Here is a 26,121-nt window from a genome sequence, read left to right as displayed (position 1 = left end):
AAAATTCCTACAAGTTGATCGGGGGACTACAAAAGTCAGCAGCACCATTGTAAATTATGTTAGTCGTGGTCAATTCCCACCGAATATCATCCTCAATCTCACAATGCTACCAAGTCAGGAGGCTGAAAGCTTTGTGGCATGATATGTATATGGGTTTATATATACATGTGATGCAACATATGTGTGTGTGTTGTTGAAATGAAGATTCTCAAACTAATATCAAATAATCTGCTTTATTAACAAGAAACCAACACAACAAGCAAAGCAGACAGTGTAAATCTCAAGCAACCTAGCAAATGTTTGGGTAAAACTTCTTAAAGAATATTAGTAGTTATATAAAAAACACATATGCTACATAAAGTTATACAACCATTATTTATCTATTATGGAAATTGCATATATTTTAAACTGTATAAGACAGCTATAATGTATAATGCATAAAAAACTAACTACTGTGCTTATTATTTTGGTAGAAAATCATGTGCATTTATCCCAGGTTGGTCCTGGTAACATACATGAAGACAAGAAGTCTTCCAGGTCTAGTATTGATTGTTTACACAAGGAACATTTTGGGCACCCCTGGTTGATTTTTGATTTTGTAAGAGTGAAGAAGTTAATGTATCCTCTGCATGGAACAAATTTGACCCTGAAGATCAGGAGTTCAGCTCAAAGTCTTGTTCAATCTCAATCTTATGTGCCGAAAATAGTAACTCATAGGTTTCTTCTATGGGAAATCACCAGTGCTGCACCCTGTGATAAACAAATATGTTTAACAAAAATTGTTTGGCGTACATACATCCCCGATCATCACTCTACTCTCTGAATTACACAGTCATTAAAGAGTCAGAATTATACAATATTGCTACATACATGCTGAAACTGCTACACACTGCAAAATACAACAAAACAATACAAGCAGAATGAAATAAAAGAAAGTATGTCTCTCTTTTTTAAATCCTGTGGAGGTGGAAAATGATAGTTTTGGGACATGATCCAAGCTGCTGGCATTAATTCATTTGATTTTCAAACTTTCAAACTAGCTCTTTAGGTCACTGTTCACCAGCATTCCCTTCAGCCCAGAACTCTCACTGAGAGACCTGTCAAGAAATGAGTTCACTTATTAAAGCTGTGGTTTCAGTAACACTTCAGTGTAGGGGGACATTATAAGGCTTTTTAGCCTTATCAAGTGAGTAGCTGCTAATTAACTGTCTGCTTACTGCTACTTTATTAAGCAGTAAATAGATTGAATGAAGCACTTTTTTATTCATGTATTATACATTTCAAACTTTTGCATATTATTTTAAAGGTTCATTAATTTGCCTTTATTAAGCCTTAAAAGCAAGAATCCAGTAATCTCTCAATTCATTATCTGCTAATGACCCGGCTAATATGTTCAGTTGTCCTAATAATTGTAGTGAAAGTAGAAAAATACTTTATTAAACAGAAATTATGATCAATTAAACATTTTATAGAGCACTTTAATTGTATTTTAAACATTAAATACATTGTCCAACCTTTAACTGTGAGCTGGTGTCTATAAGGGGCTTATTTTACTTTTGATTCTTCTTAATTCCGCAGTAATAAATCATAAATGAAGAATCTTACATATATCTTTTCCATTTGTCTTGTCAGAACCTTTGTTTTGAAACTAAGAGGTTTGGGCCACAATATAATATTATAGAACTGGCCTTTTTCCTCAACATTCCTTTTAAACCATATAAGTCCTTTGTTTTGGTGGAATATCATGTATTGTACATTCACCACTTATTGGTCCTAGTAGAAAGAAAGAGCTTGATAATGTGTTCTTATTGAGATTGATTAGATGTGTTAATGAAGAGGAACTTCTCCTGGGGTGATGTTGTCCATTCACATGTAAAGGGCAAACTTGATTCAGTGAGTCGTCTCTCTGCTGCGGCAGATGGTACTGAAGGGGCACGGAGAACGAACCACGCCCACAGTGCCATCCATGTTTGGGCGTGGAGCTCCAGGAGGCCATGAGAACTTTAAGCGCTGGATCAGAGAGGTGAAGAAGATGAAAAGCTCTGTCTTTGCTAGAGACTCACCCAGACACACCCTCGGACCTGCAGGGACATGCATAAGGACAAATCATCTCAATGCAGAATCAGCAGACTTTCTGGTGGACCAATGATGTTTTGGGCCAGTTACTGTGGGCTTACATATACAGTGGTCACAAAAATTGTTTGGACACTTTAACCATTGGTTAAGTATAATGACGTTTTCTAGGTAACAGAATGAGTTGTTTCAGAGAAAAAGAGAGTCAGCAGTGCTGATGCTCATACAAATCTTAATGAATTGTTTTTCTGCCACTGTTGCACACGGACCCTCAGGTAAACATCATCAGCAGACTCACCCAAAGAGAACGGCAGAAAGGCGTCATTTCTGCAGAACTGTCCTTTTTCATCCAGAAAGTTTTCTGGGTTGAACGTGTCTGGATACTTCCAGTGCTGTTTGTCAGTTAAGATGGCGTTTAAGTTGACCATGATTATAGATCCCTGCCATGGGAAAGACAAACAAATACTTAACACATGTAATAATGTCAATTAAATGTCTTGAACAGTGGAGGTCCACTCAAAGTTTTCATTGAGAAAAGAGACTATAAATATAGTTATAATATATAAATATATAAGATATAAATATAAATACAGACAATTTGTGAAAATATGCAAGACCGCAAAAAATGCTAAAAGTTGTGCAATGACATTTCAATAAGTCTGGCCCAGATAATCTGAAAACTTGTATTGATTTGTTGCATTTAGTATCAGTTTCTCTATTTTGTATTTGTAAGCTTCATCTTGTTTTCAAGCCACAAAAAATATTATCTTTTTATAGTTTAATTTACTTGAACTTTGTGTCATGTTTGTGGCAAAGCCTGTTGTTGTAGATCCCTGTTTCTGTGGTTAAAGATCCATTCATACTTCCATTGATTCAGTCTCCCATCCATTAAGACATCCATACATTCAGCCTGTCTTACATTCAAATGTCTATACATTCAGCCTGTCATGTATTCAGCCTACAATGCCTATATCCCTTCATCACCTTGGGAAGGTGGTATCCTCGTAGCAGTGCTGGGTCAGTGGTTTGGTGAATCAGGCCAAGAGGAGTGATGCTAGCACAGCGCTGGATTTCATAAACAGTGGCGTAAGTGTATGGGAGCTGTGTGCGGTCTTCCATGCAGGGAGAGCGGTCAAAACCCAGCACCCGAATGATCTCCTCATGGCAGCGCTCTGACGTGGTCATAAGACAAAAGAAAAAAAAAGGGGAAAAAAAAAATAAGTGATACTACAGGACATACAAGATATAACAGTGTTCTAATTGGGTCATTAACCTATTAGTAAAACAAAAATATCAATTGAAAATGTAAAGTAACAAAAGGAATAACAAGCCTTACACCACGCCTAGCGTAAAAATGAGATCAGATCAATGATATTGGTCACCAACAATAGTACCTTGCACGTCAGGGTGGTCCATCATGTAAACGAGGCCCCATCTGAGGGTGGTCGCTGTAGTTTCCGTCCCAGCTACGAACAGGTCGAGGACTGACTTCATCATGTTCTCCACATGGAATGTAGAGTCTTCCTTTGCCTCTTGCTGCTCAACAAAAGAAAAGTTTAAATTCTGTTACTCAGAGCTACCAAAGGATACTGAAGGCTGCTCAAATGATTGATTCTGTATAATCTACAGTAGAAAACTTCAACTCCGCTGTCCCCACATTGTCAACCTGAAAATAATGCTTGCAGAAAATGCTCCACACCAGTCGTCTCAGTGCACAGATAATTAGGTCTACTGGATGAGTTACTGTAAAGTGCAGTTAGGGTCTCTCCATTCTCTACACTGCACTCAAAACAAGGAGCATCTCACCTTGGTCATCTGGATCAGGTAGGCATCAGTGAAGTCCCGGGGGTTGTCTGGATCCAGAGTCTTCTTGTGCTCCTCCACAATTTCAAGGATAAATTTATTTAAGGCTTCGACATTATTCCATATCTTCTGATGTGGCCCTGGAAAGTGTTTTATAATTGGGACCAAGTTGAAGATCTGAAGAAAAAAAAGGAACAACTGACATTATATTTCATCCTTTAGTTTAAGCACTTTAAGCACATCATGACAGGATTTTTTGTCATTGTGTAATTTCATTGTGGAATTAAAAAAGACCTGGAATTAATTTAGAAGATAAATTGTACTGTGTTGGGCTCTGATGGTTTTTCTACATGATCTGTGAAAATGAATGACTTGGAAAGGTTCTGGTAATCACCTGCGCCGTAAGTGTTCCTCCAAGCCGAAAGTTTTCATTCAGAATTTCTAGCAGCTTAGCAAAGCGCTTGTCGTCGTACTCGAAGCGGTCTCCAAAGATGATGGAGCAGATTATGTTGGAAACTGCATTCATGAATTGGTGGATGGGATAAAAAGGCTTCCCTTCAAGAAGAATTGGAGAATAGTGTGTTTGATTAGAGAAAAGACATAAAGACAGAACAATGACCATATGAAATGTTTATGAAATGTCATGTAAATGAAAAAAAAGGTCTCTTGTCTTACTATCAGTAGGATATTTAAAATATTCATCAGATTCAGTATTACTGAACTCCAGTGTAGTAGTCTGATAGGCATAATTGAGCTCATTAAACATTACCTTGTCCATGTTGATTTGAACAAATATTCATTCAAACTGTCATTAGTCTGTAATTTACTCTAAAATAAACTATTGACTAAAACTATTTGAATAAATACTAATTTCAAATGACAGACAACATAATATAGTAATTCTAGTGCTGCTCCCTGCCATTGTAGTTGTACATCATATAAAGATAACCCGACCACAGAACTGTGCCACAGGCATACACAGTGACTCGTCACCTACCTTCTTGTTTGAGCATCTCCTTGATGAGGTAATGCGCCTCCTCAGCCACACGTTCCTCCACAGTTTTCCTTCCCAGACCAAAGTCACGCAGTGTGTGCAGAGCGAAGCGGCGCTGCTGCCTCCAAGAGTGACCATAATTGGCCAAGATGATACCTGAGAAAGGCAGAGAGAGGTAAAAGGAGATAATAAGGCAGAGATGGTTGGAAAGGGTGTAAAAAAATTGTATAGGAGGATGTATCTTTCCCTGGAGAAGGAATAGCACACATTTTTTTTTTCATTTTCATCAAAAAATAAAGTACAAGTAGCAGTACATGTAATCAAACAAGTATATCAACATGAGTCATGCCCTACTAACCATAGCCTTTGGTGATCCATGCTTGTAAAGGCAGAAGCGGCCTCCCAGAAAACACGGTCCCATTCTGAACAAAAGCTTCCTTTGCCAGCTGCATGTTGTTCAGTATGATCGTTGGCTTCCTGCCCAGGTATATGGAGCACATCTCACCATATTTCGGCAACTAAAGGGATGGAGAATGTTTACATTACCTACAACTTTGGAATGGACAAGTGTATGTGCTGATGCAACTGTCTCCACATTTGGTTGCAGATGTGTTTTAAGTGAATTCTAGTCTTTTCACAGTTCAACAGCTTTCTCTGTTCTAATAAATCTGAATTGATTCATCACAGTTATACCCAGCCATTACCATGTCTTGGGATGTCTTAAGACATGTCTAAGACACATTATGAAGATGTCTTAGGACATCTTGAGGCATGTCTTAAGAAATGTAGATAAATTTTATGTATTTTAATTTTTTTTTTAAAAAATTAAAAAAATATTTTTAAAGATATTTAAAAGTAAAAATAAATATTATGCATCCTACATTTTGAGACATCTTGGGATGTTATTATATCTAAGACATCTTAAGATCTGTGTCTATAGACATGTCTTAAGGACGTCTACATAAATGGTATCATTTATTTTAATATATGTTGTATATTATTTTATAAACAAACATATATTAAAATAAATGATACCATTTATGTAGACGTCCTTAAGACATGTCTATAGACACAGATCTTAAGATGTCTTAGATATAATAACATCCCAAGATGTCTCAAAATGTAGGATGCATAATATTTATTTTTACTTTTAAATATCTTTAAAAATATTTTTTTAATTTTTTAATTCTATGTAGGATGCATGTTATGGTTTATTTTCATATATATTATTTTATGTATTTATATTATTTTATAAACATACAAACATTACATACATTAGTACATACTACAGTGATAAATTTCAGAACAAATTTATGAATAAAAGTAATAATAATAATAATAGGCACATGGTTTCCAGTCTGTAACTTTCTCTACAATGAACCATTTTATATCAAAATAATATATAAAATTATATCAAAGTTTATATCAAAACATTGCTTATATCGCAATGACGGAATTATGGAATTATGGAATCAGTGATACGATAACAATGTATTTGTAATTTACAGTAATGTAATGTAAAGGGGTATGGAATATCACTTTATATGTTCTACAGCCAAGGAAAAACATGTTAACTGCCTTTGTATAGAAATTTGGAATATACTGCAATAAAAACACAGTTCCACAAACCAATAACTCAGATTTTAAGGTCTGCTGTTATTCCCCGTATAAGTCATTAGCAACGCAGTACTATGATCAATGATAAATCATTGGAAACAATTTTAAGCCAAATTCATATGGACTGAAAAGAAAAACTGACCAACAGAGTAATACAGAGGTCTGAACCCCAGCAGCACTCATAACATACCCGAGCCAGGTAATGATCAGCTGTCAAACACTTTTCTTTGTGTACTAAATGCGTGAGTTGATTTTAGATGGGTAAACATATGTATACTGTCCATTATATTCTACTTACAAAGGGAATATATAATGCTTTCCCTTTCATTTATTATGTTATGTAGCTTTTTGTGCGTGTAAGATACAAAGCTGAAAGTATATGCCAGAGGGAGAAACTCTCTCCCACAGAACCCACTCTTCTCAGCTGCCTGAGGGCTGGAGTTCCCTTTTCCTTTGTTACAAGATGATGTAATCCCATAACACAATCCTTATTGCCCACCTACCAGCGAGCTCAGCACGCCCTCACACAATGCAACGCATCTGCTGGAGGCCGTGTATTGGTGGAACTGCTCTGGCGCTGGATCAGTCAGAACCAAGTGAGCGAGCTGACTAATCTGAGCGTACTGGGCTCATCAGGAAGGAGGGGCTTAAAGACACTGGAGCTCAAACAGAGCGTTTCAGACAGAGGGTGAGTAGAGATTTACAGTATGAGAAAAATAATGTGTTTCTGGAACACTGAAGCATGTAAATGTATTATAGTCGACCCCAAAAATAAATTTATGAACACTGGAAATTGGCATAATAGGTCCCCTTTAAATTCAGCCTGCTTGTGTACGCAGATCCAAAAGTAATTTCAAATTTATTGTCTTAAAATCGATTTTTTAACAGATGTATTTTCCTCATAACTCTGACAAAGAAGAGTAACACAAAAAACCGAGGAAGAAGCGATGGGCTGTGAATCTGACAGTTCTCTCACTCATCACGGATTTAACTCTGAAAGGAGAGATCGGTAACATTAGCAGTGTGATATCAGTAATGTTAGTGTTCAGGCATTACGGCATGGACATATGCACATTGAGTTATCTGTGTCCTGTGTCCTGTGTCCACATATGTCCACATAAAATGTCCACAGCTTGGCTCTATTCCAGCTCCCAGCACATCTGAGTCTGGTATTAATTGTCTGGTATTAATTGTTTGACAGCTGATCATTATCTGGCTCAGGTATGTTAGGAGTGCTGCTGGGGTTCAGACCTCTGTATTACTCTGTTGGTCAGTTTTTCTTTTTAGTCTATATGAATTTGTCTTAAAATTGTTTCCCATCATTTATAATTGTTCATAGTACTACGTTGCTAATAACTTTAGCATAACTTATACACTGAATAACAGCAGACCTTAAAATCAGATTCATTGGTTTGTGGTGTTTTTATTGCAGTATATTTCAAATTTCTACACAAAGTCAGTTAACATGTTTTTCCCCGTCTGTAGAACATATCAAGTGTGATGACGCTATTGTACTGTGCATATACACAGTTGTAAAAACAATAAACAATAACTGTAATCTATATTTTTTGAAAGTTCTGTGGGTGCTTTTTCATGGGCTATGCTTTGGATTGCAGAGTAAATTATTTGAATGTAGACGTATTCTGAATTTTTGACAGATTAATAAGGAAATACAAAACTGTAAAACAGTGATTTCCCTTACCCCTTACTCCTTACATTACTGAAATTTATGCATACTTATTATTGTTCTTGTTCTCCTTCTTCTTATTATTATTTTAAAAGTTGATAAAATGATACCTTCATTAAAAGATGAAGCAACTGTAAAATAGTAATGAAAAAAAATGTATTTTTAACACATTTTTACCACATTTCTTAAAACATTAAGGGTTAATTACTGTAAAAAGGTATTTAAAAGCACTGAATTACATTTTTAAATTTTGCAGCAATGCTGTATTACAAAATAGTTGCATAAGAGTTTTCCCTCATACTACCACCATGTTGAAGGCATGGTATGAACTCACAAATAAATTTTCACTGAGTCCATAAGCTTTTCTAATGCAACGGAAACATTTAAAGGGGAATTCCACATTTTTCTAAACTTGGCATAATTCTGTCATTGCAATGTGAACAAAGTCATTTAGGGGTTTCAAATAAAATGGCTCATTGTAGAGAAAAACTGGGAACCATGTGCCTATTATTATTATTATTATTAATATTATTATTATTATTATTATTATTATTATTATTTTGTTAAATTTGTTCTGAAATTTATAAGTGTAGTTTGTACTAATGCATGTAATGTTTGTTTATAAAATAATATACAACATATATTAAAATAAATGATACCATTTTGCATCCTACATAGAATAAAACTATGTAATAAAATAAATTAAAAATATTAATTACTAGAATATTTGCTATAAATAATGTTACGTTTTAAAATTCCCTTAAAAATATTTTAAGGGAAATACGCCTCAAGATGTCCTGAGACATCTTCATGATGTGTCTTTAGACATATCTTAAGACATCCCAAGACATGGTAATGGCTGGGTATGCAGAGGAATGCGTGACACTGTCTCAGTGATGAGGAGAGAAGGCTGCATAACTTCTCCTTGTGGAAGTTATTAAATGTCTTGTAAAAGGTCTATGGAACCACGTTGAGCACATCAGGATAAACAGTGGAAGAAAGGTAGCAATTGGTTGCATGAACTATGGTGAACTTTGCATTCCACAGCCTGAATTCTAGATACAAATATTACCCTTATTGTAAGTGAAAAATTGCATGTGTTGCATGTTAAAATGCAGAATGCAAAACTAAGAAAGCCCAGCACTAAACATCTGGCAGACACCACAACAGGACCCATAGTAAGTTTCCATGGCTATATTTAATTACAGTATTTTCAGCTTAAAAGTGAGTTTCAAAAAGAGAAAAAAATATCAGTCTGATGTGTGTAAGTGAATATGCCACTGCAAATAAAAGGAAACTGACCAATCTGATGAAGGCCATTCGATCCTTTGAAAACTGGGGCAGGTTACCCACGAAGGGCAGTGGTTTGGGTCCAGGGGGGCTTCGGTTCCTGGAGGAATTCCACCTGAACATCTCCAGCAGAAGCAGAGTGAGCAGACCACCCAGCAGGGCCAAGCCCACCGACGTCCAGTCTAAATATTTCAGCACAGACTCCATTCTGAGAGAAATGCAGGAGAGCACAGCTGCTCATACCTTTATACTAGAAGTGGAGCTGGCAGAGACAGAGAGAGAGACAGAGAGAGAGAGAGAGAGAGAGAGAGAGAGAGAGAGAGAGAGAGACAGAGAGAGAGAGAGAGAGAGAGAGAGAGAGAAACAAACAAACAATTTTTTCACCTTTTCCATATAACTGCGTCACGATGGGCGAGACTAGTTAGAAGTTCATACCAGAAAATATGTCTTGTAATCTTACCTGTTAGGAGGTCAGAGAGCTTCCAGTGTAATAAGGCACTGCAGACAAAGTTCAGGAACAAACAAAACATTTGCAGCTGTTGGAACATCATAAACTTCTCTGCATACAGAGACTGATAGCTGAGTTAACTGTTCCCCTACACTCTAGAACAGTGGTTGTTATATTGGTTGTCTCCTCAGACAATCCAGAATTTTGCTCTTATTGCAAGTTGGAATAAAATTGAGAAAATTAAGATAAATAATTCTTGAAGATATGTAAGCAAAATGTTTAATCAGCATAGATACTTTAGATTTTGTGGAGGTTCTTTAACCATAAAAACTGTTCTTAACTCCACCAAACTTACAAAGTTAATTATAATTCAGTGGTTGAGATGTCATTGAGATTTCTTTACAGTGCTGGCGAAAGGAATCAGGGGTCACAACATCTACAGTGCAAATAAAGCCATTTTATTAATATCCACAATGACCAGTGAATCTAAACACGCCCTCTGACTTTTCTGTCTTCTGCAGTATAAATGGCAATAAAGACATCTTGATTGTTTGACCGATTGACTGATTGATTATCAGATTCATTTGTTACATAAATGGTTAAAAAGTAGTAAACCACCATGGGTGATGGATGTAAAGTAGAAAAAAAGTAAAAAAAAAAAAAACATACAGCGGTAAACAAATTGCCAGCAGACACCTTTAGGTCAGGGTCAGGGGCCCCTTCCAGTATAGAAATAAATCTATGGACCACAACAGATTCTTTCTATTAATTAAAAAATCCAAATAATCCAATGATTTATATATTCAGCACATCAGGCAAATTTGTACAATCATATTTATTGGTAAAAGTAGGTGCTCTTCTTCAATTTCATGTGGCTTTTTTGCTTTTAGTAATCTGCTGAGCTACTAAATGTAAAGCCCTCAGCCACAACTCAAAAGTTGTGTCCAGACTCAATTTAAATATTTTACCTTGGCTTGACAACCTGAGAACCACCTGAAACACTACAGTAATAATCAATCAGCAGTCAATGTAACGTGTGACGTTAATGACAAGGGGTGGCAAGTATTGAAGCACAAGTACTTTGTTACTGTTCTTAAATCATTTTTGAGGTATTTATACTCTACTTCAGTAATTCTGTCACTTAATACTTTTTACTTTTACTCCGTTTAAAAGAAAATCTGTGCTTTTTACTCACTACATTTTCAAAACAGGCTTGTTACTTTAGTTTTAATGATTAATTTATCTATTTAATGTCTTTCCTTAATTTTTTAATCAACCAATTGTATAAGAGCACCTAATTAAGTGCAAATCGGCTCCCTACTGGATGTGAAGCTGGGGAAGGGGGAGGGAGAGCAGAGTGAACCCGTTACTGGCTACTTTGTGGCTTACATGCCCCAGCAGTTGACTTATTGTAACTGAGACTCGATAGAGACTAGATGAAGCTGAAGTTAGCTTTATTTCCCATTCCACCTTAAATGATGTAGCGGTTACATTCAGATGCCTGTATTACTTCAATTACTTTACTGCATCGAGTCATTACAGGTAAGACATAAATAAACCATAAACGTGTTTCAGGCCCGCCGTATCAATATTAGCCTACAATGATTAGGTTTAAGTGTTTAAGGTTGTTTTGTTCTTCCTTGGTTTCACACATCAGCTGGTTGATTTAACTTTCATGTTGTCTTCATTTGGAGCAGCACGGTTGCGCAGTGTCGCCTCACAGCAAGAAGGGCCTGGGTTTGATTCCCCGACCAGGCGACCAGGGTCCTTTCTGTGTGGAGTTTGCATGTTCTCCCCGTGTCTGTGTGGGTTCCCTACCACAGTCCAAAGACATGCAGGCAGGCTAATTGGGCACGCTAAATTGCCCCTAGGTGTGTGAGTGTATGTGTCTGTCTGTCTGCCCTGAGATGGGCTGGCAAACTGTTCAGGGTGTATCCTGCCTTCCGCCCACTGACCGCTGGGATAGGCTCCAGCTCCCCCCGTTACCCAGAAGGATAAGCGGCTTTGAAAATGTGTGTGTGTGTGTGTTGTCTACATTAGGGTCTGCCTGCCGTTGCAGTAACCTGTGACTGTGACTTCTTTAAATATCAGGTTTTAAGTTTGTATATCTTTAAATTTGTGGCTGCTGGGCTTTTTAAAAACGTTTTATCTGTCATCTTCTCTGTGTCAAAGTTGTGTCTGTGCTGACCGGAAGGTGCTGTGTGTTGTTTGTTTGTGTAAATCCAGATTTCTGATTGGTTGCTGTTGTTTTGTGTCAGGATGGAAGTGTTAGAATATGTGGGTTGATGGCTGCACTGATGTAGTGTGTGCAGTAGTGTGAAATTTGAGTGTAAAAACCTTTCACATACTAAATCACCCCCTTATCACACACATGCACACACTCCCTGTAGCCTATTCACTTTTATACACACACACATCACATGACCTGTAATGTCATTATTTCTGTCACTCTTCACCTGCATTCCCTTCAGCCCAGAACTCTCACTGAGAGACCTGATAACAGAGTTTATTTATTAAAGCTGTGGTTTCAGTAACAATTCAGTGTAGGAGACATTATGATAATCTTTTTAAGCCTTATAAAGCCAGTAGCTGCTAATTAACTGGTTGCTTATTACTACTTTATTAACCAATAACTTTTAAGGTTTTGCATATAATTTTTAGACGTTCATTATTATGTCTTTATTAACCGTTAAAAAGCCAGAATCCAATAACCTATCAATTCAATAACTGCTAATTAACCGGCTAATATTTTCAATAGTAATAATTGTAGTAGTAAAAGTAGTAAAATGTACTACTTTATTAGGCAGTAACTAAACACAAATAGATATTTTACAGAAACAATTTTATTGTTTATTTATAAAAAATCTTGTGCCTAAACTTTAAGAAGAAAGTAAGTACCTTATAGACCACAATAATCAGTATTGTGGTCTATAAGGTACTTACTTTCTTCTTAAAACCTCAATCATAAATCACAAATGTAGAATTTTAAATGTTTTATTCATTTTGATTGTCACAACTGTATTTTTTTAATTAAAACTGAAATTCAAAATTCATTTTGTACTTTATTTGTAGTTTATAGTTTAAGTTTAAATGAAAAACATTCCCAATTTTTAATGTGGTTCCAGATGTTTGGACTCCAGTGTAAGAATAAATTTGGCGTTTTTTTTTTTGTTTGTTTTGTTTTTTTTTGTTTTTTTATCAACATTCATTTTAAACAGTATAAGTTCTGTGTTAGGAAAAATGAATAAAAAATAACTATTGCGTCTATTAATATGGTGGAATGTCCTGTATGGGTACATTCATCGCTAATTAATTGTAGTGTGAAGAAAGAGCTTGATAATGTGTTTTTATTGAGATTGAATAGATGTGTTAAAGAAGAGGGAGTTGGGTCACCTGGGGTGATGTTGTCCTTTCACATGTAAAGGGCAAACTTGATTCAGTGAGTGGTCTCTCTGCTGCGGCAGATGGTATTGAAGGGGTATGGAGAACGAACTACGCCCACAGTGCCATCCATGTTTGGATGTGGAGCTCCAGGAGGCCACGAGAACTTCAGCCGCTGGAGCAGAGAGGTGAAGAAGACAAAGAGCTCTGTCTTTGCTAGAGACTCACCCAGACATACCCTTGGACCTGCAGGACACACAAACACACAAATCATCTCAATTCTGGATTGGTCAATCAAAGAATCAGGAGAATTTCCAGTGGACCAGTAATGTTTTGGGCCGGTTACTGTGGGCTAACATATACAGTGGCCACAGAAATTATTTGTACACTTTAACCTTTGGTTAAATTTAATGAATTTCTCTAGATTTTTTTCCGTTCATACTTTTAACAGAATCATATTTGTTTCAGAGAAAAAGAGTTTTAGCGCAACACCAAACTGATAGTAGACTCTTTGTGTAGAGAAAGATTGGAGAAGAATTCCAGCCAAACTGCACTAACAGTGTTTTTCCAATGAACATTCCAAAACAAGTTTTGACCTGAATGGAAACCAATGGGACTAAATTATGACACCAAATTCCTTTTACAAAGTAACAATTCTAAAAAACGCAATTCAAACACCAACATACCATTCTGCTTTACACTCTGGAGAGCTTATTGGTGACACAATTGTGCTTGGTGACTTTATCGTCATCTGTAAAGAGTTCACTAAATGGACATTGGCTTCAATTGCAAAGTGTTACCAAGGACAGAGGACAACACCCACCATTAGGGCCTGTAGGTACCAATCATAAACAGGTACCAAAAAAAAAACAAAAACTGGAACCTGTCTAATGAAAAAAGACAGTTACAGTTTTCTGCTGCCAAAAGTTCTGGTAATCTCTGAGAGGTGGAGATGTCAAATCCGGGAATGTTTGTCTTTCAATGATGTCAGTGATATGATCATAAAACTCAAGTACACAAAGGCATTTTGAATGCAAACCTACAGAATGTCCAAATACTTTTGGGGGCAACTGTATAAACCCACATATATGAACACAATAATGCTCAGACACTGGACTCTTCAAATGTAGTCTGGTTCTATGAGTTTAGGGCTGGTTGACGTATCATGAAGTGTCCTACAGTGTGAAATGTAGACAGGAACTTGAGTAGCTAATGCTTATAGCTTACTGACAATGTTTTTCATTCTTAAAAAACTTGAAAATTTAACACTGTGAAAACAACACTGTAATCCATTTGTAACAGCAATTACATCACCAGTAGTTACACTGTGGTTGCACGTATGGTTAACATTTAACACTAAATTTCTTAGAGACAAATAATACAACATTAAACCAACCAGCAGAATCATTCAGATTTGCTGGACATATTCAAGGCATCATTGCTTTTACAGTCATGTATTGGCTTTTGTTCAAACCTGAGCCTTTCCAGAACATTTACGCTAATTGTGCTTATCAAGGCTAGTGCAAGTAGATTACCACATCAGTCTTACTGAGACTTCAACTCTGGTGGGTTTTCATACTTCACACCTTCCCATTCAATGACCTATTTTTGGATCCAAAACACTAGAAAGTTTTTGTGTGGAATCTTAAAATTGAATAAATCATTTCTCTTCCCCAGGAGTCGGAATTCAAGTTGAGGCCAAAATCTCTGTAATTAAACATCTCTTCAACGTAGTGTTTTTTGGCATGGATGGCCGACATCACATGACAATGAGTCCTACTCTGGCTGTCCCAGTGCTGATGTTCATATAAATATTATTTTCAGCTATCACTGTTGCACACTGACCCTCAGGTAAACACCAGCAGCAGACTCACCCAGAGAGAACGGCAGAAAGGAGTCATTTTTGCAGAACTGTCCTTTCTCATCCAGAAAGTTCTCTGGGTTGAATGCGTCTGGATACTTCCAGTGTTCTTTGTTAGTCATGATGGCCATTAAGTTGACCGTGATCTCAGATCCTTTCCATGGGAAGCAGAAGTACATAAATAACACATGTATTAATGTCAGTTAAATGTCTTGAACAGTGGAAAGGCACTCAGTTTTCATTTTTTGTAATTTTAGTCATTAAAAGAGGTAGATATAAATAAATATAAATTGCTCAACAATTTGTGAAATATGCAAGACAGTGAGACATGATAAAAGATCTGTGATGACATTTCATTGTGTCTTGCTGCCTTGGTATTACACTGTCTATTTTGTCTGTGTAAACACCTTCTTGTTTTCATGCCACAAAAAATTGTTATTTTAAAGTTAAAAGTTTAATATAATTAAACTTTGTGTCTTTTTTGGCAGATTCTGTTTTAGTAACCCTGTGGTTGCACATCCATTCATACTTTAATTCATGCATTCAGTCTACACTGCCTCTGTCCCTTCCTCACCTTGGCCAGGTGGTATCCTCAAAGCAGTGCTGGTTGTGTGGTTTGGTGCACCATGCCGAGAGGAACGATGCTTGCATAGCGCTGGATCTCATAAACAGTGGCGGAAGTGTACGGGAACTGTGCACAGTCATCCATGCATGGAGAGCGGTCAAAACCCAGCACCCAAATGATCTCTTCATGACAGCGCACATGGTCAATGAGGCACCAGCGTGGGACAAAACACAGGGGAAACAAAAAATAGATAATGTTACAGGACATACAAGATATAAGAGTGTTATAATTGGGTCATTAACAAGTTTTTAATGCAAAAAGATCAACTGAAAAAAAAAGTAACAAAAGGAATAACATTCCTTACACCACACCCAGTGTACAAAGAAATCAGGTCAATGGTATTGGTCACCAAAAATAGTACCTTGCACGTCAGGGTGGTCCATCATGTAAATGAGGCCCCATCTGAGGGTGGTCGCTGTAGTTTCTGTCCCAGCTATAAATAGGTCAAAGATTGACCTTATCATGTTCTCCACATGGAATGTAGTGTCTTTATTTGACTCTTGCTGCTCAAAACACAAAAAGTTTAAATTCTGTTACACAGATGCTTTAAAAGGACAGCTGCTTTTAAAGGCTGCTCAAATGATTGATTCAGTATAATCTACAGTAGAAAACTCAGCTCTTCTGTTCCCACATTGTCAACTTGAAGATAATCCATGAAGAAAGTAATCCACTCCAGTCTTCTGAGTGGACAGATAACTACTGTATGAGTAAAAATAGGTGGGCTGGAGAGCTGGACAGTGTGCAGCAGCTAGGGTCTCTCCATTCTCTACGCTGCATTCAAAATAAAGAGCATCTGACCTTGGTCATCTCGATCAGGTAGGCATCAGTGAAGTCCAGAGTCTTCTTGTGCTCCTCGACAATTTCAAGAATAAATTCTTGGACATTAAAAGTCCTGGACATTATGCCAGATTTTCTGCTGTGGCCCAGGAAAGTATTTTATATTGGGGACCAATTTGAAGACCTGCAGAAAAAAAATGAAATAAAAACATTCATGTTCCATTGCTTGAATTAATTTTGTAGTTTGTTTAAACATGAGCACTTCAATCACATCATCACAGGATTTTTTTCTCATTATGTAATTTCATTTTAACTATATATCCAGGAAACCAGGAAAAAGACCTTTAGAAGGTAAATTGTATTGTTTTGAACTGGTTTTTCTACATGATCTGTGAAAATGAATAACATCACTTGGAAAGCTCCTGGTAATGACCTGTGCCGCAGATGATCCAGTAAACCGAACGTTTTCATTCAGAATTTCTAGCAGCTTAGGAGCTTGTCATACTCGAAGCACACTTGCCCAGAGCGGTGGGCAGCCCTATCCACAGCGCACAGGGAGTGGTTGGGTGTTATGTGTCTTGCTCAAGGGCACCTCAGTCATGTACTGTCGGCTCAGGGGATTGAACCAGTGACCTTCCAGTCACAAGGCTGGTTCTCTAACCTCCAGCCCATGACTGCCCCCTGGTTAAATAAAAGCATAGACAGCTTTCTTTTTTAAATCTTGTGGAGGTAAAATGATTTGGTTTTGCCACACGTTCTGAGCTGCTCTCTGTTTTTGCATTCATTTGCTTTTCAAACTTTTAGCTGTGTGTCAGAAATAATCCTTAGATTTTGAACAGTTGGTCCAGAGACTGTGGAAATGTTTCACTGATTTGATTCCAGAGGAGGTTAAGGTAATGTGTTTATTTCCAGTGTGGAAATGAACCAATGGGCCCCCATAGATTTATTCTATTAATAAATAACGCAAATAATCCAATGATTTATATGTTAGGCACGTCAGGCAAATATGTATCATCATATTTATTTGGTGAGAGCTCTTCTCCACTGTCATGTGGCTTTTTTGCTTTTAGTAATCTGCTGACCTACTAAATATGAAGCCCTCAGGATTTTTCCTAAGACATTTTGGTCCAATTTTGATTATTTTAATTTGTCTAGACGACCACCTGAGAACCAACTGAAACACTACAGTAATGATGAATCAGCAATCACTGTAACAGGGTGAGGATAATTACGTTATATGAACGGCTATTTTATTACCAACACTCTTCTGATTGTAACAGCATGGTTACCCAATTATTACCTACATTGTGAGAGGACTTGCATTGTATTTGCACAAGAATTGTCAACTAGAATAGACTTGTAGCTCGCTGTAGTAATATATCTCTAAAAAAAGCAGTTCAGCCTATTACACGTGTAATAACATAACAAAATGCTGTAGCAGTTATGAAGATACACTTGTGTAATTACATGAGTAGAAACTGAAGTTGAAATGCATGTGTATTTACATAAGATGTAGTACTGTAATCCATCTGTTACTGTGAATTCATTAGTACCAGTTACAGTGTTGTTGCATGTATTACTAATTGATAACACAGTTATTATAAGCATTCAATAAAGTGGGACGAACCGGTCTGTGTTTTTTGATGTATTTAGTCATACAGACAGAACGACACAAAGACGTGTAAGAAGACAGGCAGAAAGAAAGACAGATAGACAGACTGACAGACAGATAGATAGATAGATAGATAGATAGATAGATAGATAGATAGATAGATACATACATACATGCATACATACACACATAGATGCACACACACACACACTCAGAACACCCTGCAGCTAATTGATTTTTACCTACACACACACACACACACACACACACACACACACACACAAACACACATACACAAACAGATCCAATGAACTGTAATGACAATCTTCGGACTCTCTGTCACTCCTCACCTCCTGACCTGACAACAGGGGTCATTTATTAAAGCTGTGCTTTCAGTAACACTTCAGTGTAGTGGGACATTAAAATGCTCTTTTTAAGCTACTACTTTATGAAACAATAAATAGATTGAATTATGTATTTTTCAGAGCATTTCTATTCATATATTATACATTAAAAACTTTTGCACATCATTTTAGGTGTCAAGTATAATGCCTTTATTAAGCCTATCAGTTCAGTAACTGCTAATTAGATAATAATTACTACTTTATTAAGCAGTAAGTACAATCAATTAAACATTTTACAGAGCGCTTTTGTGTATTTCACATCAAATCTTATGCCCAACTTTTAACCTCTTATTAGGGTCTTTAAGGTACTTATTTTCTTTTAATTCTTCTGAATACCTCAATAAGAAATCATGAATGTAGAATCTTAAATATATCTTTTTCATTTTACTTTTCAGAACATTTCTTTATTTTAAATCAAAATTCAAACTCAAAATTCAAAAATGTTTTGTAGTTTATTTCCAAGTTTAAATTAAACAAATGAGACAAATCTCCAATTTTTAAAGGGGTCTCAAATGTTTGTGCCCCAATGTAAGTATTATAGAATTGGCCAATTTGTTCAACATCCTTTTCAAACCAAATGAATCCTCTGTAAGAAAAATTGAATAAAAAATAACTATTGTGCCTATTATTACAATGGAATGTCATATATTATACATTTACCCCCGATTGATTGTAGTATGAAGAAAGAGCTTGATGACACGCTCTTATTGAGATTCATTCAATGTGTTAAAGAAGAGGCAGTTCTTCTTGGGTGATGTTGTCCATTCACATGCAAAGGGCAAATGTGATTCAGTGAGTGGTCTCTCTGCTGCAGCAGATTGTATTGAAGGGGTATGGAAACCAAGCCAATAACGCCATCCATGTTTGGGCATGGAGCTCCAGGAGGCCACGAGAACTTCAGCCGCTGGAGCAGAGATGTGAAGAAGATGAAGAGCTCCGTCTTTGCTAGAGACTCACCAAGACACACTCTCGGACCTGCAGGACACACATACACACAAATCATCTCAATGCCTCCGGATTAGTTAATCTGGAGAGTCGAGAGAAGCCCCAGTGTGCCAGTAATGTTTTGGGCTGGTCACCATACAGTGGTCACCATTGCTTACATTTATTGCAGTTCTCTAGGTTTCTTTACAAAAGCTTAACAGAATGATGAAAAACTAAAGGCAAACGGGAAAGTGGCTCAGAAAGGTAATGATCTGAATCATTTACAATCAAATACTTTTTGGGACTACTGTGTAAATCCACACATATGAACCTAAAAATGCTCAGATATTGGACTATAAAAATTTAGTCTGGTTCTGGGACTTTGGGCTTTTGTTTAAACCTGAGCCTTTCCAGAACTTTTACAGTGATTGTGCTAAATAGAGCTTGTGTAAGTAAATTGGTGCATCAGTCTTACTGAGACTTCAGTCTGGCGTGTTTTCACACTGAACACCTTCACTTTCAATGACCTATTTTTGGATCCAAAACTCTAGAAAGTATTTCTGTGGAATCAACTCCTAAAATTGAATAAATCATTTCTGTTCCCCAGGAGTCTGAATTAGACTTGATGCCAGAATTTCTGTAATCAAACATCTGTTCAATTTATTTTGTTTGTGTGTGTGTTGGATGGTCTGCATCACATAGCTCTTGGTCTGAAAATGAATCCTACTCCGGCTGTACTCATATAAATCTTAATCAATTTTTCAGCTAGCACTGTTGCACACGGACCCTCAGGTAAACACCAGCAGCAGACTCACCCAGAGAGAACGGCAGAAAGGAGTCGTCTTTCTCATCCAGAAAGTTCTCTGGGTTGAACGTGTCTGGATACTTCCAGTGCTCTTTGTCAGTTATGATGGCCATTAAGTTGACCATGATTGTAGATCCCTGCCATGGGAAAGAGAAACAAATAAATAACACAAATATTAAAGAGAGAGATATAAATAAATGTAAATTGCTATAAGCTCTGTGATGATATTTTATTATGTCTGGCCCGAATAATCAGAAAATTCAAGTATTCATTCGCTACCTTGGTATTAAATTCTCTATTTTGACTGTGTAAGCACTGTCTTGTTTTCATGCCACAAAAAATGTATTTTTTAAAAATTAATTTAATTAAACTTTGAGATTTTTTTGGCAGAGCCTGTTCCAGTTACCCTGTTTCTGTGGTTCCTCATTCATTCTTACTTCCATTAATTAATTCTTCCATTGACTCATATTCCCATCCATTAAGAGTTCAATACATGCAGCCTGTCATGTATTCAGTCTGCAATGCCTCTGTCCAATCATTACCGCGGGCAGGTGGTATCCTCGTAACAGTGCTGGTTGTGTGGTTTGGTGCAGCACGCTGAGAGGAACGATGCTAGCGTAGCGCTGGATCTCATAAATAGCGGTGCAAGTGTATGGGAGCTGTGGGCGGTAATCCATGCAGGGAGAGCGGTCAAAACCCAGCACTCGAACAATCTCTTCATGACAGCGCTCTGACAGGTGGTCAACCAAGTGCAAGTATGGGAAAAAAACTGAGGATACATAAATAGATTACGTTACAGGACACACAAGACAAAACAGTGTTCTAATCAGGTCATTAACAAATTATTAATACAAAAATATCAATTGAAAATGTAAAGTAACAATAGGAATACAATTCCTCACACCACACCTAGTGTACAAATGAAATCAGGTCAATGGTCACCAACAATAGTACTTTGCCCGTTGGGGTGGTCTATCATGTAAATGAGGCCCCATCTGAGGGTATTCGCTGTAGTTTCTGTCCCAGCCAAGAACAGGTCAAAGATTGACCTCATCATGTTGTTCACATGGAATGTGGTGTCCTCCTTTGACTCTTGCTGCTCAAAACACGAAAAGTTTAAATTCTGTTACACAGATGCTACCAAAGGATACTGGCTTCTCAAATTATTGATTTAGTATAATCTACGGTAGAAAACTCAAGTCTGCTGTCCCCACATTGTCAACTTTAAAATTATCCATGTAGAAAATAATCCACACCAATCGTCTGAGTGCACAGATAACTACTGGATGAGTTAAAATAGGTGTACTGGAGAACTGTGAGGTGTGCAGAACCTCCATTCTCTACACTTCTTTGAAAATAAAGAGTATCTCACCTTGTTCATCTCAATCAGGTAGGCGTCAGTGAAGTCCCAGAGGTAGTCTGGATCCAAATTCTTCTTGTGCTCCTCCACATTTTCAAGAATAATTTGTTTTAAGGCTTCAGCATTACACCGTATCTTCTGATGCGGCCCTGGACAGTATTTTATAATGGGAACCAAGTTGAACATGTGAAGAAAGTAAAGGAACAAAAATTTCATGTTACATTTCATCCTTTAATTTTTCAGTTTCTTTAAACATAAGCACTTTAAGCACATCATGCTATCATTGTGTAATTTCATTGTATGTATATACCAGCAAACCAGAAAAAAAAAACACCTGGAATTAATTTAGAAGATAAATCATATTGTTTTTTACTCTGGTGGTTTTTCTATATGATCTGTGAAAATGAACCTGGTAAGCTCTTGGTAATTACCTGCACCACAGCTGATCTAACAAACTGAATATTTTAATTCAGAATTTCTAGCAGCTTAGCAAAGTGCTTGCTGTCGTACTCGAAGCGGTCTCCAAAGATGATGGAGCAGATTATGTTGGAAACTGCATTCATAAATTGGTGGATGGGATAAAAAGGCTTCCCTTCAAGAAGAATTGCAGAAGAATGTATTCGATGATAGAAAAGTCACAATAACAGAAACTGGACAATACGATTTTTTTGTTAAATGTCATACATATCAAGCACTGTTGTATCTATCAGCCAAAAAATGGCCTCTTATCTAAATATCCGAAGAACTTTTAAAATATTCATGAGATTTACTGATCTACAGTGTAGTGGTCTGAAGGCCAAAGTTGAGCTCATTAAGCATTAACTTGTCCATATTGATTTGAAAAAATATTCATTCAAACTGTCATTAGCCAGTAATTTAATCAGAAACAAACTGTTGAGTATCAAATAAATACTAATTTCAAATGACAGACAACACAATGCATTCATTCTAGTGCTGCTACCTGCCATTGTAGCTGTACATCAGAACAAGTTAACCTGTCCACAGAACCGCACTAAGAAGGCATATACAGCTATTCATCACCCACCTTCTTGTTTAAGTATCTCTTTGATGAGGTAATGCGCCTCCTCAGCCACGCGCTCCTCCACAGTTTTCCTTCCCAGACCAAAGTCACACAGTGTGTGCAGAGCAAAGCGGCGCTGCTGCCTCCAAGAGTGCCCATAATTGGCTGCAATGATAACTGAGAAAGGCAGAGAGAGGTAAAGGGAGATAAAAAGACAGAGATGGTGACAAAGTTTTTAAAAAAAGGAATAGGATGGTGTAACTTTCACTGGAGATGGAATGGCACACTAACATTTTTCCATTTTTTTCAAAAAACAAAGTACAAATAGCAGTAAAAGTAAATCAAACACGTTAATGTGTCATGCAAGACTAACCATAACCTTTGTTGATCCACTCTGTTAGAGGATGAAGTGGCCTCCCAGAAAACATGGTCCCATTCTGAGCACAAGCTTCCTTCGCAACCTGCACGTTGTTGAGTACAATTGTTGGCTTCTTACCCTGGAATATGGAGCACATCTCACCATATTTTGGCAACTGGAAAGATTCAAAATATTTATATTGCCTACAACTTTGGAACAGGCAAGTTTATGTGCTGATGCAACTGTTTTCATATTTGGTTTCAGACGTGTTTGCAGTGAATTATAGCCTTTCCACAGTTCAGCAGCTTTCTCTGATCTAATAAATATGATTTTTGATTTAGGAGTTGTCATGGGTGCCATTTACCAGGCCCAGTTATCCAATACAATAGTGCTTTTTTTTCACTCACAGAATGTATCATTGGATTGTAAAAAACAGGAGTTAAAAAAAAAACTGTGAAGTAAGATATTGCTTAAAATGAGAGCTGTTATCTAAAATACTCAATACAGAAAAAAGGCATTTCCACTGAAATTCAAATAGGCGGTCATTTAAATGATCTACAAAGAGATAAGTCTTCATTCAGCATTTGGAGTCAGCGAGAGACAGCGAGGGACAGCCAGGCGAAGTTTGTTCATCCACATGAGTGCCTGGACAGGGAAGAGTCTTAAAGCTTGTCCTTCCATGCATCTTTAAGTATAGCGGGACAAGCCAAGACGTGCCTGAAGCTCAAAGGGCACAAGGTGTGGATTAAGTTTGGACTTTTAAAATTGGGTATTGAGAGGCAGGTCCATTTTTGGCTTGGAAGTCAAGCCTTGAGATGACAAGATAATGAACAAGCATCCGAGAGGCCTTTGCAGAGAGGAAATGTAGAAACCTCCAAATGTGTGAGAGGAGAAACCTGCATGACGGAGTCAGGTTTGCAATATGAGGAATGAATCTACAATTACACCAAGGCTTTGTGCATCTTCAGATGGAATGACCAATAACTGCTTAAAGGAGATGGCAAGATCATGGGATGTATAGCAGGTCCTTGCTGGAATTCACCATCAGGTGGTGAACTGCAATCCATGATTAGATGTCAGGCAGACGTGCCTAGATGCAACTGAAAACGTAAGTGCCAGAAGGTGGAAAGGATTAGTTGAGAGTCATCTGCATAGCAGTGATATCAATGCTATTGATAGGATGTTACATTGCTAAAACATCAAGTGTAAAAGAAAGAGAAGAGGACTCAGCACAAAGCTTTGTTGAACACACATATGAAGAGTTTATATGCAGTGGATATGGACACCATCAATGTTACCTAATCAAAACATCCTTCCAGGTAAGACTCAATCCAGTTCCATGCAAAGGTGGTAGTTCCAGAGTGCAAAGGCAGTAATTCCAATGTTGGTGAGAACAGACAGGAGATCAAAAAGAATCAGGACTGTTGAAAGTTTACCTGAACTTCCTGTGTGGAGCTTCTCCACATCTGCTACAAGAGAAGACTCTGTAGAGTGCATCAGTTTGGAAACAGACAAGCTGGTATCCTTGAGCTGGTTATGAGTGAGAAATAAAGAATGCTAATTGTAGACAACTCATTAAAGACTTTGGGAAAGGAAAGAAAGGAGAGATACCAATAGCTGCTGTTGTCAGAGCTGTCTTGAGTGGTCTTCTTTAGAATGGGTACCACTCTGGTAGTCTAGATGGCAGATGATAACCAACTTGATGACAAGAAGCTGTTTGTGTGGGAAGTGATTAGGAGTAACATATTGCAAGATTTCACATGTCTGGAGTGATGTGTATGGGATGGGGTCCATGGGGTCCAGTGGGCAAGTGTTTGGATTACTGAGTGTCGGTAGCTGTAGGATGCTGTCTGTGGAAACAGGAGTGTCTAGGTTGAACCAAGTGTGTTACAGCAGAGTTCAGAACCATGGATATATATAATATAACTTTATATAAACCCTGAAATTTTCCTTAGTATTTCACATGAATCTGTGACTTACAGAGTTGAATACAGCTCAAATGGTGTTACTCCCAGTTAGCTTGTACACACGCTGAAGCTTGAAGCTGAGGCTTGCCCTTCCCAGAGTGTGCTCAGCTGCTGAGATCCTGAATCAGAGCACAAATCATTGCCAAGAGAAATCTTTAAAAGTGTCACGTCACTGAGGAATATTATAACTGGACTTCCAAGTCAGTTTTGTATTGCTAAACTGCCTAAATCTTGACAGTTACACTCAAAACATTTATATCCACATTTATACGTGTAAAGTAAAGAAAACAATTATTTTCTATCAAGGTAAATACTAGCTACTGCTTTTTGCACTGTAACAACAATGAGACTTTTGGATATATATTGTAGATGGAAAGGAAGAATAAGTGCCCATCTTAGCCCCACACTTGACTTGTCAACTGCAGCTAGCTATAGCTTCACCATTCAGATGGACCAGGCTATGAAGTACAACCAACTGAGATCTTAACCCATAGAAGCCAGACTCTAACCATCACTTATGTCATATACCACCACTGGTAATTTTCAACAGAGGTGCTTTCAAGGAAGCAGATAAAGAGGTTCTTGAGTCTCTCACGGATGGCTACTTCCAGGGGCTATCACAGAGAGAATGGCCATGGATCCATTTCTACGAGCCCTCGCTCCTGAGAAAGAAAGAATGTGAGTCTAAAGAATCAAGGTGGGTTGGGAAAAGGTGGGTTGGAGCAGTGCTTTCCCAAAAATTTAACAAAGGTCCTGCACATCAGCCATAAACATACCCCTGGTGTCAAATACAACTTAGTTGTTTGCTATTAACTAATCAGTTACTCGAAGAGACAGGCTTAGATAGGAAGACGATCAATCTGATATATGTAAGTGAATATTCCACCTCAAGGAAACTGACTGATCTGATGAAGACCATTTGATCTTTTGAGAGCTGGGGCAGGTTACCCACAAAGGGCAGTGGTTTGGGTCCGGGTGGGCTTTGGCTCCTGGATGAATTCAACCTGAAGATCTCTAGCAAAAGCAGAGCGAGCAGACCCTACCCAGCAGGGCCAAGCTCACAGATGTCCAGTCCAAATATTTCAGTACAGACTCCATTCTGAGAGAAGTGCAG

The 26,121-nt window shown here is 37.5% G+C and overlaps 1 protein-coding gene and 1 pseudogene across 1 annotated transcript; both read right to left on the bottom strand.

The window, feature by feature from the left end:
- Positions 1 to 219: 219 nt before the first annotated feature.
- On the bottom strand, positions 220 to 10,029 carry LOC118822213 (cytochrome P450 2B4-like). Its single transcript, XM_036591152.1, has 10 exons — positions 9,925 to 10,029; positions 9,477 to 9,726; positions 5,229 to 5,388; positions 4,874 to 5,026; positions 4,271 to 4,431; positions 3,880 to 4,053; positions 3,468 to 3,609; positions 3,058 to 3,245; positions 2,372 to 2,513; positions 220 to 2,081 (listed from the first exon to the last, which is right to left on the bottom strand). Exons 2-10 carry the CDS (start codon positions 9,669 to 9,671, stop codon positions 1,891 to 1,893), a joined length of 1,506 nt encoding a protein of 501 aa, XP_036447045.1. The 5' UTR covers positions 9,672 to 9,726; positions 9,925 to 10,029; the 3' UTR covers positions 220 to 1,890.
- A 9,332-nt stretch (positions 10,030 to 19,361) lies between these two features.
- LOC118822230 lies at positions 19,362 to 26,105 on the bottom strand (annotated as a pseudogene).
- Positions 26,106 to 26,121: the final 16 nt, after the last annotated feature.

Source organism: Colossoma macropomum, unplaced genomic scaffold, assembly GCF_904425465.1.
Source record: "Colossoma macropomum unplaced genomic scaffold, Colossoma_macropomum, whole genome shotgun sequence".
Lineage (NCBI taxonomy): Eukaryota > Metazoa > Chordata > Actinopteri > Characiformes > Serrasalmidae > Colossoma > Colossoma macropomum.
Note: the sequence above shows the minus strand (reverse complement) of the source record. Positions and strands in the feature narration are given on the sequence as shown.

What these genes read in the sequence shown, in the direction of transcription:
- LOC118822213 (XM_036591152.1), bottom strand. Translation starts at nt 9,671, where the DNA reads ATGGAGTCTGTGCTGAAATATTTAGACTGGACGTCGGTGGGCTTGGCC. An exon ending in GAATGGCCTTCATCAGATTG is followed by an intron (nt 5,389 to 9,476) that starts GTCAGTTTCCTT and finishes CCATCCCTTTAG; the next exon opens with TTGCCGAAATATGGTGAGAT. An exon ending in CTTTCTGCCGTTCTCTTTGG is followed by an intron (nt 2,082 to 2,371) that starts GTGAGTCTGCTG and finishes ATGTCCCTGCAG; the next exon opens with GTCCGAGGGTGTGTCTGGGT.